The 16171-nt window shown below is 35.2% G+C and overlaps 1 protein-coding gene across 4 annotated transcripts in view; it reads left to right on the forward strand.

The window, feature by feature from the left end:
- Positions 1-16171, forward strand: part of LOC120630933 (rap1 GTPase-activating protein 1) — a 204507-nt gene that overhangs the window by 178020 nt on the left and 10316 nt on the right. For all 4 annotated transcript variants that reach the window (XM_039900288.1, XM_039900291.1, XM_039900289.1 and 1 more), the window contains one exon: positions 14864-15008. In XM_039900288.1, coding sequence (XP_039756222.1) covers positions 14864-15008 — 145 coding nt within the window. The remainder of the gene's footprint in view (positions 1-14863; positions 15009-16171) is intronic.

A 16171-nucleotide genomic window follows, 5' to 3' on the forward strand; every position in this document is an offset into this window, starting at 1 on the left:
TCAGACTAGATAGACGCTTGGAGAACAAGAAGCTAATATTTTTCCATTGACATATATTTTTTTATATTGATGCCTGCCATTCAATTTCACTTGCCTGATTTCAATCGTTACTTTTAGTATTGAATGCTCTCATACAGACTACTCTTAGGAGTAAGAATCGCATATCTTATTTAAGAATGAAAAGTAAATGCGCAAATAACTTTCTTCGTTCCGGTTCGAAGGGCTTGGTTGCCGATTTAGTAACAGATACATGAGTTCTCAGTTTAAAAAACTCTATTTTGATAATGTTGAAAGTTTCGATTGAAAAGCTCATACGCGTTTCTTAACATAAGCTTGAAAGAATATACGCATTATTTATATCAGATAGATATGCTAGCTCATACTGCGTAGATTCTAATTTTATGCTTCGTACAGCATATTCATTAAAAAAATCTTTTATCCAAATAATACCAAATGCAGTACAAAGCATTTCAGTAAAAGACAGCGTAAATAATGCAAATCCAAACAACAGACAAAGGAACAATAGATGATAAATTTAATAGTAACGCAATACTCTGAGCACTTTTTTTTACCATCGTCCACTGCACTACTTATACAGAATGAATATGTTAAATAGAATGGCGACCTACAAAAGTACCTATCTTAATATATATAAATCTCTTGTCACGATGTTTGTCCGCGATGGACTCCTAAACTACTTAACCGATTTTAAATTAAATTGGCACACCGTGAGCAGTCTGTTCCAACTTAAGAGATAGGATAGTTTAGATTTTTAATTATAGTCGCAATTTTATTTTATTGCAAATTATTTTTCTATAATTAATTGACAGTCACATGTTATATATATATAATACTACTATACTAATTTAAGGCTTAGCGATACTGAATGCTTTAAAAACAAAATCAAACGCAGACAAAGTCGCGGGCAACAGCTAGTACTATATAAAGAATGTAGGATATCCGATCCAAGTAGGCGTCCAAGAGCTTGCGCCATTGAATTTTAAATTCGATCCTCTTTTCCCTGTTATCTGCAGCCTTTTCAAAGTATTATACTAGGTGCTGAATATAAATGTCTTTGAAATAAAACAGCTTTAAAATGTATTTATGTCATTTATATGCTCATAGAATAACGTAAAACTGAAGTCTCCCTCAGGTCTGGAGAGAGAGACCAGGACCTGGATTTTTTTTTTATCTCTTCTCCTGCGTTTTATTTGGCTTGTAATGTTAGGTAAAATGTAAATACTAGATAAGTTTTAATGTCAATCAGTTTGATTTTGATGGATAAGTAGACTGGCAACTAGTTATGCCATTTCATCCATCAGAAGAATATTCAAGGAATGTTGTAATCTAAATTAATCCTATCGGGAATGGCACCCGGAACCTCTCTTTTGGGAGAAGTTCACATAGGTGCCCTAGAGTGGATTATTATTGGCAGAACGAAAACAGAACTGTTACGCAAGCGTGCCTTGACATTTTGCGCGCCGCGCTGTCTGACCGGCGTACATTGAACATCTTGTTGCCAACTGGGACGTTTCTGCGGAACATGTTCACGTAATATTTAATTTCACACAAGCAGACCGAGCCATGCTTTACACACCAGCCTTCCATTTAAGACTAACGCTTCACTCCTATCAGACCAGGTGGTATGTAATGATTCAGTCTAAGGTGGAGCGCACTTGCGGGCTTGAGACAAAAACGAATATATCCCGAGCACACTTTTCAAGAATCGTACAAATTATATTAAGTGAAAGTCGTTATTAATGCTTCAAAATGATTTTTAAAAGGTGGTTAGGAATATAATATGCAACGGTGTTTCTCCATACATCCGTAACATTGAAACCGATTTCTTGTACCTATTTGGTTTTAATTTTGAATGGTGTACCATAGTCGGTAGAGATAAAGGACAGAACTCCTTAACGGACCACAGAACCTCACTCGCACGGTGTGTTTTCGTTGCGAACGAGTACTCATGTATAACATACGATTACATAAATATGAGATCATAGCACGACTTCGCAAAGGTTAAGGTGTAAATATTTCCTAGCGGTCCCATACAAACTTTCATTACATGGCCCATCGCATTATATTCGACGATAGACTTCTAAGAGTCCTAATGTATATTTATCAAATACAATATAGTTATCAAATACAAAAATCAGTCTAATTTTGATAAATATTGTTTGCGTCAGACCATTTATTGAGAAAGCTTATGAGGTAATATTAGGTAGTATTGTATATTATCCCTCTACAATTCAAATTTAACGCGAGTGAACCGTGAGGAACAGCTAGTCAATTATAATTGCAGTAGGTAAGGAACTGTAGATTCATGACTACACTGCATGAGGTCTTCCGGAAGGCCAATACTTAAAATGGTATCGACAGTGACGTGAAATACGCACGCTCTGCGATGTCAAGGGGAACGTGATCAAGTGGACACGACAACCTTTAATTTTTATGTTAAAAATAAAATATATTTCAATAGACAAGTACTTCACTGTAACGAAGGCGTGAACGTTATGCCGATTTTAAAAAAAATGGCGCACTTCTAATTATTTCATTGAAACTATTTTTAGTATTTTGTCCGTTTCATTTATATGAGACCCTATCGTATGCTGCTGTAGCACAATGATCTGACGACGGTAGTTCAAATTATTATCTAATCATTTTATTTATAGTAGCTGCAGACAAATATAATATATCTGTTGATAATAATGGTGGTAAATCTTAGAGTTCTCTTTTAATAGTAGTTCAAGGCAAACGTTTTACAAACCATATGTTTACTTTTAAAGTCTTCGGTATGAATTTTGGAGTGGGTTTATAATTTTCATTATTCATAAGTCTTTTAGAAGTATCACAGGGAAAGGGATTTTTTTTCAAAGTAGAAAATAACGTAGAAGCTACACAATTATACAATTTCTCTCTCAATGAAAAGCTGACTTCAATAAGTTCACGTTAATCTTTAAGGTATTTAAGACTGCCAGGGTCTAAGCTCTGAATTTTCATATCATGAGAGTGGTTTCCAGAACATAACTAGGCAAAGGCTGACAACATACCAGGTTCTGCCTAAAGCTTTACGTGGTAACAAAGTAACAACAATTATTTGATGTGTTCTACTTTTAATTCATAAATCATTATCCAATTACTGGTATACTATAAGGCATGAGTCCTCTTTCTAAATGAGAAGGATTTATGTCATCCACCACGCTTGCCAAGTGCAAATTGGTAGACTTTACACGCCTTTGAGAACATTATGGAGAATTATCAGACTTTTAGAACTCAAGAGGACATGCAGGTTTCCCCACGATGTTGTTTTTCACCGTTAAAACAAGTGATACTTAATTGCTTGAAACATGACAGACCGATGACTTACCCACTAGGCTAAAATCCTGTACCATAATCCATTTCCAAGTCGTTAATTTCCGTTCATCTAATAGCCCATGTTCCTAGCCCTCCGTCTGGGGCATATTTACTAACACGTGTGAACTTTCCCATACCCACGCATAGGCTTGCTTTTTCTTTTTGTGTCTTCGTGTATCTTCGTTATGGCCTGGTTTGATAGGGAACGTTAAGATTGGAGTTTATTATGTTTTTATTTTGTTATCTGATGTCCTATTCAAATTTTTTTCAGTTTAATGATAAGTTTTATGTACTTGCTATATTTTTTTAAGCCTCCTAGCGTTGGTTAGAGATATTTGAGAGTTTAAAAAAAATGCGGTGGTGAGAGATTATATCATTGTGTTTTTATGATTTTGATTACAATTTCGTGCTGTGATTTAATCGGGTGCCATACGACGCCCTACTGACATTTATTTTTCAATTAAAAATTAAAATACACGCTATTATTAAAAAATCGGTAATGTGTTTCTATCTCTTTGATAGAAACTAGTATAGCTTAACTAGTTTTGTTATTGTTAGGTTGGGTACTTATGGAAACCAAAGCGCAATTAGTATTAATACTTTCTTTCAGACTTACAAAGAACGTTAAAATCTCATTTCTCACACTCTTCCCGTTCGACCCTCTTTTATTTACTTACTGGCCTTTTCCGGCGTGGACTTATTTCTCTGTGATAAAGATGGCTCATTCTCACTCTCTTGGTCCTTTTACACTAATAATATGCAAAATAATCCAGTGGATGCGTTGCTCTATTACTGAGTGAAATTAGAATAAATATGCAAACACACTTTCGCATAATTCAAAATTCATATATTTTAAGTACGCCTTACGCCCAATCTTTTGTAACGTCAAGTCTTTCTGTTTGTCAAGTCTCCTATCTGGTGGTAGAGTTACTACTCTACCACCAGATAGGAGGGCAGATTACCAGACACCCAGATGAAGCCGGCAAGATACTCAGCAATTGCTCTTTTTAAAATCATCATTTTAACATTAATTATTCTGTCTTGTGAGAGATGAAAGCGGAGTGGTGTGCTTCCAAGCAACCTTGTCATCAAGAAATTCATCAAGCGTAGAAGTAACCTCGCTATATAAACGTGTTATGACACATTGTTTTAACGTATGAATTTTTACCTACAAAATATATTCAGTAATTGTGACTCAGCATGAACTCTTTATGTACCACAGTAATAATATTACGAAAAATATAAACAAGTGTTTCCGATTCCTAATATAATATTATTGTACACCTACTTAACTTATTGCTGATGAGGCTAATGATTGTATTATCAGACTAGTTCCTATTCATAGATCACTCTTTCGTTTCATTACAATAAATAAAATATGATGCAACGATGCGCATTAAGGGGTGTACCTATTCATTACGGCATTCATCAGCGATGCTACGACAGTGGGAAAAGTCTGGGCTCAGCGACGCGGAACCGTCTTACTTCACGCTCAGCGAACCAACCGCCATGTAGATCGAGCAGATTACGTACTGCATGTAGGCTCTTTGTACTTAATAATATATTAGGCCCCTTTTACAATACAATACGATTTTTTTTTTATTTCAACTTGTTAGGTGGCGAATCGATAAATTGTTAGGTCCAGAATTGTTCTCATACAACATACGACTTAAACCAAGCGTTCGTATCTTTGCCCGCAAATATTCACATAAATTAAATGCGGACATCAGGTACTCGTAGGTCACTAACTAAACTACTAGTACAGAAATCCTTTGTGTGGGTATGGGTATAGCTTTTATACCATGATACCGAAGGAATGTTAGATCTACCTTTACCTAAGTTTAAACAATATATTAAAACTGATTTAACCAATCGTGGTTTACCACACGATTGATGAATTCCTTAACGGCTGCTTGGGAGCAGGCCACTCCGCTCTCATCTCTCACAAAACAGAAAAATTCTAAAGATTGTTAAACTGTAAAATGATGTTGGAAAAGAGCAACCTGCTGAGTTTCTTGCCGGCTCTTCCCAGTGGACTCTGCCTTCCGAACCGGTGGTAGAGTCACTACAAACAGACTGACTTGACGTTTCAAAACTGCTTATAAACTAAGCCTACTTGAAATAAATGAATTTTAAATTTTGAACTTGAATTTTGAATTTAGTATAAAACTTAAATTTTTACTATTATGAGCATGTGCCGGGGCACCATCATGTGCTGTTTCATAGTTCCACCAGAGTGGTGTTTTCTGGTATATAGAGCGTGGTTGCTGGTCTAATTTCAGGCACATGAGGTTTAACACCCACAGCTCACGTTGATGGACACAGGGTTGGACGTTGCAGGAAGTGTTCCTGGCATGTCCTGTGAATTGTTGCTCTATATATGCTTTCATAAATTTATGGTAAAAAAAATTAACGTACCTTTATCATTCAATGTAACCTACGTATGGTATTTAACCAAGTTGGTGAAAGATCTTTATGTGCACAGGACTTTACACCAAGCAGACGTTAGGTTCGTAGTTTTGGGGTCAACTACTGCGCAAAGTGGGTGCTTGCCAAGAGTCTTAACGTCCGATTGCTTTATCGTGTGCAGCAACCTTTATGCAGAAATCCGATCGACCGAATGCATATCAGTTACCTACTTGTATTTATTTCAACATATTTTATAGTAATATTATGTTCATACAACACAGTAGCAAAAATCTTGCACAAAAACATCAGCAATACTCAACAAGGTACGAGTACGTATTTAATTCTTGTTTCAGCGTTGAATTTTAATTAATTGATTGATAATTATTAACCATATTAAAATAGATAAACGGCTGAACTAACATGGTTTTTTCTTTGGAGTATGCATTACTATGATATGCACAAAGCATACCGTAGTAAATTTTCAAAAATCCACGTAACTTTAACCGTATATTCGGTTAAGAACAGTGGGAGGTTTCGGGCGTGATTAGTTACAACCCCGCCCACAAAGACATGCGGCTAAGTGATTTAGCGTTCCAGTACGATTTCGCGTAGACATGGATTTATACTCGATATTAAACTGCCATACCCCTAACAGGTTAGCCCCGTTATCATCGTAGACTGCATCATCACTGATCAGCAAATAAAATTGAGTCAAGGGCCAACTTGTAGTATAATAATAAATTTAAAAAACCCTGTGCTAGTTAACCTTCAGTAATATCTGGCAAATATTACGATAAACATACTTTTATTTTACTAAAATTGGGTATGGAATTGATTAAAGTGATAAAATAATACATTCTTTTAGCTTGTCTGATGCAATTTTCCGCAATGCATCAACCTGAATTGTCTGCAGCATATTAAAATTAAAATACTATATAATAATATCTCCTCATATTGAATTACGAAAATATAATATCTACTCAAATTATTTTAGAGCAAACTGTCCTTTAGTCATCGACTAATCCTCTACGAAATTAGCGTTTCTTTGGGATGTTGGTGCATCCTTAAACAGGTTCCAGTCCGAGTTGAATTGATTGGTTCCAATAAATATTTAACATTAACATCCTATAGGAAAGAAGGCGCACTTCGTCGAAAGTGTTCGAACAGTGCGTGTTGCCAGTGATAAGAAGGCTATAGAGTCACCCAGCGGGCGATGGAGAGAGCTATGCTTGGAGTATTTCTACGTGATCAGATATAAGGAGATCCGACAGTGTTGATCCAGGGTTACCGACATACCTCAAGAAGTTGCGAAGCTAGGCAATGGGTAGGGAACATTACTTGAACGATGTCGGTTGGGGTCCCAAGGTGCTAGAACGGCAGCCCCGCACTGGTAAGCACAGCGTTGGTCGGCGCCACTGGATGCAAGCGGCACTAAACCGTGGAATTTGGAACTCCTTACATAAGACCTACGTCCAGCAGTGGACGTCTATAGGTTGATATGATGATGATGATGACGATGATGAGAAAGAAGGCATCTGTCCTCTCTTAGAACGTAGCTCGTCTTATCAGACGACCGTACTCTGTAAGACTCTACTCTGTCTACTCCATAGGTACTATGGCGTCAAGTGCCAAAAATACTTTGCCATCAAGAGATTTCTCAAAATGTGTTATAAATAAGTGAGATAACACCAAACCGTTTTGGCAGCCGGTAACATATTGTTGCATAACGGCTTACCTGTCACATGTCATCCTGTCAGTACAGTTCAACGGGTCGTTGTGACCGCGAGGGTTAGGATCGTGTTAGGATAGATGGATGTGCGGCCGCGATGCTAACACTGATAAGTGAGGATTGACGGGTAAATAAGTTACGGACAAACACCATAATATATTTAAACCCGCGCTAGCTTTTGCGCAACGGAACGCGGAGGTGAGCCTCAAATTGGTGAAATTAAACTCTTTGTGAAATTAAACCTTCTTTAGCTGGATTGGCTGATTTTTCGTAGTGGAAAAACTTATGGGTTCTCATCACCAATTACCTTGACATGCTCGTGACGTATTGCGCCAAAGTAGCGATGTGGCGTATAAAAAGAGTTGGCATATAAAATTGTACTCGTATATGCTCGACAGTTTAGCGTCTTTGACTTTTGAATGGGCTAATTTGTTTTGATTTCTCGTCATCGATATTCTGTCTTAGTAGAATAGTGTAATATTATAATAGTAGAAGCTTATTTTGTGTATGTTTCCGGTAATGAATTATAATTTAAATTGATTTATTGTTAAATATACAGTATACTGACTTATGTTCAAGTAGAAAAATGATAAAAACAAAGATATTTACTGTGCTAGCCTAGTTGTTCAATTGTTTTGAGAATTTACTTCTCTGCAATTATCTCTTTAATTTACGGCTCTGAAATTTGTTAAGCAGAAATCAGATGAATAATGCTCTTACAAATAACTATTTCACCCCTGTGGAGTTTGAATTTTTACAAATCCTCACAAAATTTGTATTTTACATTCCATTCAAATTCAAATCCGGTTAATAGTTGCAGAAATTTGCGTGCTTAATGTAACAAACAAAAACAAACTCATTCAGTTTAAATATTAGTAGATAGCTCGAAGGTTATTTAACTAAGCAGTCCTTCTTCTGATTATAAAAAGGTGCATGAGTTTATTCACGAATCTACTCAGAGATTTGAATGCAACGCAACAAAGCATCAGACGCAGTATGAAGTAAGAGAATTCATTTATATCTGCGACGAAGACAGATGCTCGGAAACGACAAAAGAAAAGTGAGGCCAATAAGCAAATGCGCCTTTTCATAACGCGAAATTGGTTCGGGAACAATTCTTTTGGGGACGAACGATGGCTCCTCAGAAATGATTGCCGCTTTGGCACCAGTTCGATTGAATAAATCTGTGGAAGGTAGAAATGAAAATGTCATGCGACTTGAAAAAGATACTGTGAGGGAACAGGTGCTGCAGTATAATGGTTAAGGTTCTTTTAAGGTTCTTTTACGAGTTTTTAGATCGAGGTTTGAAAACAAATTATATTTTGTTTACTGTAAATTGCTGTGGAGCTACCATTAATACTTATGGTTTGCTTATTTATAAAGATTCGTTTTTCAGTTTACGAACGAAGTGTGATGTTTATACTTTACAAAATTTAAACTTACTTTTGGATATTCTTAAATTTTGTATGTATTTGATGGAAGGTACGATGCACATCTTCTATCACCTACCATCTAATGTTTTTTTGATTGAATTTATTTTGCTTAGATACAGTTGTATTGGCGCGTATGTAACCTTACACGTGAGCATATGTCTAGCAAGAAGTCTCAAGTGAAAATACGATTATAAGCACCTCTTATAATGGTAAAATCACTTGAGGTAAAATCTTCTATGATCCTAAATAAAATGGTGTATACATAATTTAAAGTTTAGATAAAATTAGCATACAAAAATAATGGTGCTATTCTACGGTTTGTGTATTGTGTACAATGTCGTGGGAATAAATGCCTGTGTTTATTAGATAGTATCATTAGCATTTTTAAATAACTAAGTTATTAACACACTCATTATTAAAGTAAGTAACAATTATTGTTCATTAATTCGTCCAAACTTAGGCAAGTGGCCAAAGTTTTGACGTGTTCGAAATATTACAAACTGTATAGGCATAGTTGCAAAGTTTACCTTAGTTTGCTTTGTTCACGTAAAATGAAAGCAGAAAAATAAAATACCTCATACCGTCATAAATTTTCCACTATTAATCATTTATTAACATCCATCCCACTGCTGGGTGCAGGCCTCCACTCTCGTAGGAAGTATGGTTTAAATTGCCCACTAAAAACTTAAATTAATGAACAGTGAATAAACAAAACAAAATATTTTAAAATATTAATGCCAGAAAACTTACTATCAATAACACAAACAAATATGTAAGGTAAATAAGTAAGGTTAAGTAGGTAAAGCGTATTTCTTTGAAAAGTACATAATTTTATTAATATTAAAACCAAAATACAATTTTTTTATTAGATCATTCTATTTCTTCGGATTCTCGAACAGTTCTATAGCTAATTCCCCTTAAGAAAATCATACCAATGAATAGCATTATTTCCGATGGTTGAGCTTCAAAAAATCCGGAGCATTCCATCTACAATGACGCCATCCATCAGCGGCTCAAAAAGGAACATTAACCCCTCGTCCCTTCAATTACCGCCTTTAGCTTTCAATTTGCGTCTTTGAGACGAAAAGGGACAAGTGATGAATTCGGAAAACTCAAAGTGAGATGATATGGAAAGATTCTTGATTTTAACGACATCGTTGATGGTAGCGTCAGTTTAATACTTTCTGATGTTGGAAGGAGAGAGACTTGTGAATAGTAACAGAAGAATATTAACACTAAAACTAGGTTTTTAATGTACATAATAACTAAATTTTGTCTTCACAGTTTCTGAACATAAAATATATAGGAAAGGAATAAAAGATCTTGGAGTAGATACAATCAAGTATTTTAGCAAAATCAGACAAATGGCAAATCCCCGTAATAGCTCTCCCCGTTATTTGCAGGCGAAGGATAAAGTTTTCACCAGACAAAACCGCTTAGGCAGAAAGCCTACCGGACTTGATTATGGCTGAATTAAGCAAAGTACAGTAATGATTTCCTGGCATAGAACTTTATATAGATAGTACTGTGCACTGAGTCCGTGAGAAATTGTTTAAGCCGATCACGTATCGCTTGGAATTGCACTCGGGATACAGACAGATTACGATTGTGTCTTAGAAAAGCAAAGTAATTATTTTAAGACGTTTTAAGAAGAAGAAGAAGAAACACTTTATTGCACGTATAACATACAGGAAAAGAAACAGTAAGGAGTATACAGTACACAATGTAGACATGCAAAGGCGGCCTTATTGCTGCAAGCAATCTCTTACAGGCAACCTTTGTAGATAGGACTTACAGCAAGAGAACGGGATAGTGCCAAGAGTGTTGATAGATATACATAAATACCAAAATGTAAAGATACAAATACATATATAATTTAAATAAATATACTACTGTTTTAGCTGTAAATTTATCATAGTTCTAAACTATCAGCAATAATACGTTATGTAGTTAGTAGAAGCGGTACTTAATCTCAAAAAACGTAAGCTTTTTAAAATAATTATCAAAGGTTTTTGCTGCGTCTTTTTCTTCTCATTTTCTGTGTTCCTAATGCCTTAACCGCGCACGAATTTACATACATTTGAATGCACCTATCTAATCAATAATCAGGATCCCGTTTATAAATTTAAAAACAATATTTAAGGCAATGGTGGAAAAAACAGAAACAATGGTCTTGTCTTTTGTCAAGGTTTAAATTGGACTGTCTAAAGAACCTTCTACAGCAAGGCTGACGTAACAATGTAATAAACTAATTAGCAGCTAGCCCCATAACAATTAAATTTTATTGTTTGCAGATGGATTATATATCAGCCCAACCTTCAGACGGCTACACCCTAGAGTTAGAAACAATTGGTGTTAGAAAAACCTTGTTCGTCTTCGACTTATGTCGCAAATATTAAAAAAAAATAGCATGTCATCATCTGGACAGATAGATACGAAAATCCACCGTAACGGTCAGAGTTTATACTGTCCGTCCGTCTGACTGTCAGTGCGCCTTACCTCATAAATAATAGGTAGCTCTAATCTATATTACGAGTATTAGTGGTTCGAAGATAGAGAGATGTATTTCTATTGTAAAAAGCTCATTAAGATCGCTTCATATATTCGCTGCTTTGATACAGAAACAGATGAAGAGTTGCAACTTAAAACACATGTAACTCTGGTACATTTTAAACTGTTACACTAACCTATATTTATTAAACTGCTAAATAAATTGTCTCATCTTTATTAGGTCATTCAGCGGGTAGCGTAATTTCATCTACTAGTCGAGTGAGATCATTCGTTCGCATAAAGTATCTGATTCACCCCGATTGCGTAGTTAATTTATGCGTGACATGTGATTCGAGATTTTCCTATCTTATATTATGTTGGTATAGCTATTATGGTCGGTAAGACATCCCTACCTTTAGAGGCTTACCTTATACAGCCGGCATTAAAAAGCTTGCAGCTGATGATGAATGCAAAGACGTAACTAAGAAATAATATAAATCTGCTGCCAGCGACTTCGTCCGCGTTTTTTATTTCAGACAGAGCTGTTTGTTTTCAAAGGCTTCTTTTTTACTCTTCTACAAGTTAACCCTTGACTGGACCAAAATGACGGACTCTGAAAGCAAGTTTTCTTTACCCAATATTTGGTCGTTATGAGTTTAGCTTTTGTTTTTTAAATATGATGACAGTAGTCCTTATAAGGCATCGGGCGGTTTTTCACACATATAATAATAATAATAATAGATATTATACGATTATCAATATAATAGATAGTCGTTTCAGTCAATGGTCTTCTCGCGAAAAGCTTCGACCAACATCTCAAGAAGCTTTCGCTTGGTTGTTGGATCAAGGGTCGGATACAGAAGGCAGTAGTCCTTGAAACGGCGCGTATTGTGAGGAGGTTTCTCACTCTGGAGCCCTGACCACCGGTTGCTTGGGCATTCAAAAGCCCCGCAAGCGGAGGGTGGAAGTTTTTTTTTTTTATAAATTTTTAATAGTGTTTTTTAATTTATTCTTAAGCATTGTTAATAATTTAAAAAAAAAAAAACGAAAAATAATAAATGATAGACAAGTAAAAAATAATAATAATAGTTTAATTCAGGTAAAACCCATCTCAATATACACGTAAAAAAAGTAGCAAATTATTTTAAAAGATCTAAAAAATAATAAATGATATGAAAACAATTAATACAATAATACAATACAAATAAAATATAATAAATTACCCCAAAAGAGGGTTCGTACCCGTATAACCTACTATTTACGGTTTTCGTCGCACGGCAAGCCAGCTCTTTACAATAGGATTCTCCGGGTACTCGGAGCATACACCAAGGATTCCGTTCTTGGAATTGCGTATACGGAACCAGAAGGCTGCAACTTGAGATCTAATAAGCGAAATAGTCTGGTATTCTGGCATCGGCAAACATGTTCGACGCACTGCAGAATTTAGGCAGTTTCATCAGAATTCGGTATGCATATGTTGGTAATATCCCAAAAACTCGCACTAAGCGATTTACATCTCAATTTCTTGTACGCATGGCTGGGGTTTGACACACCCTTCCGAGTTCTGTGTTACCTAATTCTTACAACCTGGGTGTCTTTTAAACAAGAGTGAATAGGCATCTTCTAGGCAAGCGCGTCCCGTCTTTGGAATCTGAACTTTCCATCAGGTGAGATTGTGGTCATGCGCTAGTCTATTATAGTTAAGAAAAAATAATTATAACCATCCTAAAGATAAAACCTATATGCATTAAAGGGTGATAAGTGAAATTAAAACCTACCTGTAAAGTAAGTTTATATTTAGGTGTGACAGTCATTACTTAAGCGATAATTTCGACGGTCAATATTTGCTTTTCATTCGCTATTAACCCACGTTTTCCTGTTGTAGATATCTACTTCCCTTTCAGGAATATGAAACGTTTCACACAAATTAATTCTCAGAATCATAACTGTAAACACCTAAGTAATTAGAACGAGATAAATATACCAAATTATGTTGTTGTTATGTTTGCTAACATATTGTTATTTTACACGAATTAATCTAAATTCATTGGACGTTAAGACGGTTTTTATTTACGAACAATCTTTAGTTGTGAAGTCAAACTTCTTTATGATCTATTTGAAGTGAAACTTGTTTGGAAGCAGTAGAAAATATAGTAAAGGAGAATAGAGAACGGTGCGGTTGTTTTTTTAACAAAACATAAAGCACCTGATCCTGTTTGTCCTTGGTTAGTTTGGTAGTTCAAATTTTAAAGATTTAAAGGTATAGTTTCTCAGGAAGCCTTATATTTAACGAACAATTTTTCACGATTTTAATGCTAGTTTTTGATGTGTAATAACTTTTATACAACGTACACGTTGTATAAAAGAACGATGCATAAGTATGTACGTGTAATCAAACTACGAAATACTATTCAAGTTGTTGCTGTTATTTCATAAGGAATCAACCTGTAAAAATATTAAATCAAAAGAAGCATATTTATTTTTCAAAACATTCAAAGTATTTACTTATGACATCAATATTGAAGATAAAAGACCAACACGCGCATAGTACTTACGCTACGCGACGTGTACCGCATAAAGTGACAGGAGTCACATGATTTTAATTTTTCATGTGATGTTAGGGCTGTTTCCGATTTCTTTCAGTAAAATCTATTGCAGTGGTTTCCTACAAAACTATTAGGTTTTCAGTTTAACAGATAAGTCTCAGAGAATGTGTAGGTACCTCCAAAGCGCCTGTAAAGTATTATTTCGGTTTTCATTTACACGATGTATGATTATCAACAATGGGTCGCTTATACAATAATTATTTCATCGTTGGAAATATAGTGTTTCATTTGTTTTTATCCTCTGACCTTGTACGACGATGTTTCAATTATTCTAATGGGATTACCGTATGTAATCAATCCCTTGGTAACATTCATTGGTAAATAAGTGAGTTCTAATGGATAGGTACAAATTTATTAGAATGGTTGTTATTAACTAATTACCGGACCTAATAAATATTTCGAACGTATAATATTATATTTAATTGTGGAATTTCAGAAAGAAAAATTAAAATTATTATTTAATTACTTCTATTTTTTAAATTACTTCTGAGAATATTTTTTTGTAGATAACGTATAAATACTTTGAACTATTACGTTGATTGTTTGAAAAATCGCTCTTGGACCAATTCGAAAGCTTTTTCAACCTTATTTTTGATAAAGCTAAGGTACATGTGTATAAACAGCTTTATATCTGTTACCTACTTCGTTTTGCAAACTTCAAAAATAAGGGGGAGTTGGTTAAATCTGGAAGTTTTTCGTGCCATGGGTTAGCATTCTATTAACTTAAAAAACTTAAAATTATAAAAGTAAAATTAAAAACTATTTTAAATTGTGTGATACCCCATTTGATATGGTGACCTTAGCGGAATTCATTGCCCTTTCATCATTTTTGTCACCAGGAGCACATCAACTTGGTTGGGTTCGACGCGAACCTGGGCCCAGTGGTGATGTCGCTGAAGAACGATCACATGGCTGGTCAGGACCACACAAGAATACTCTTGAGGCTACGGTCGACCACTATGCATGGACTTATTCCTACACCAAGTAAGTAAACTTAACCATACCCCATTTAAAAAAATATTTGAAATGCTTACTTAATCAAGACATTTACAGCGCACAAGAATCAACTTAACGAAATTTTCAGATTGCAATACAAATGAACGTTAATTGCTTACTCTCTCTCCCAGAATATAATTTTTTATACCAATATATAGAGCTGAAGAGTTTGTTTGTTTGTTTACTTGAACGCGATAATCTCAGAAACTACTGGTCTGATCTTAAAAATTATTTCAGTGTTCAGCCCATTTATATAGACAGGCTACATGCTAAGACCAATAGGAGAATAGCACCAATTAAAAATGCTTCAAAATCGGGGTTTTTTTCTTTTTAGAGCTTCCGCTGCTTTTTCGCTGAAGTCATGTATGACAAATTTGTAACCCGTTAAATTTTCAAAAAAAAAAAATCCGCGACATATGCTCTTCCCATCTTTTAAGGTTGACTTTACTCGGTTAAAGTCCCGAGGGACCGCTTCTATGAATGTGAAGGAAGACTATATCTTTATAACCAATTTAAACGCACGGATGACATTATGACTAGTTAATTAGGCTTTGCATTCATATTGCCATCATAATAGTATAGATAAACGCCAAAGAATTTAAAATACATCACCAGCAAATAATAACAGACTAGCTGAATAATTAAAATGATTTTTTGGCAAGATTTTTTTTTATTGACGGAACAAGCAGATTGTAATTGAAAAAGCGTTGCCTATATACAGAGCAATACTTCGCAGGATAATCCAGGAACACGTTGTACAACCTGCTGCCCTGTGTCCATTAACCTGAGGCGTTAAGCCGTGTGCCTATAATTACACCAGCAACCACGCTCTTCAGACTGGAACACGACTTTGCAACAAGGCTGCTTTGCGGCAGAAAAAAGCATGGCTAACTTATTCAATAACTACAAGAAGTTAATATAAGATTAGGAGATCGCCTTAATGTTTTTAAGGTTTTATTTTACCTTTTTTATCTAACTGCAACAGATTACAATTTTCTTAATTCCTAATATACCATTCCCTCAATGCCTGAGATTATCCCTCAGAGCTTAGAGTAATGACTAAATACATGCGACTCTGACAGCAATGACCCTTGTATTTTATTTTAAACCATTTTATCCAGATGATAACAATTTTAAAGTGGGTTAATGGA

This window comes from Pararge aegeria, chromosome 17 (assembly GCF_905163445.1).
Source record: "Pararge aegeria chromosome 17, ilParAegt1.1, whole genome shotgun sequence".
Lineage (NCBI taxonomy): Eukaryota > Metazoa > Arthropoda > Insecta > Lepidoptera > Nymphalidae > Pararge > Pararge aegeria.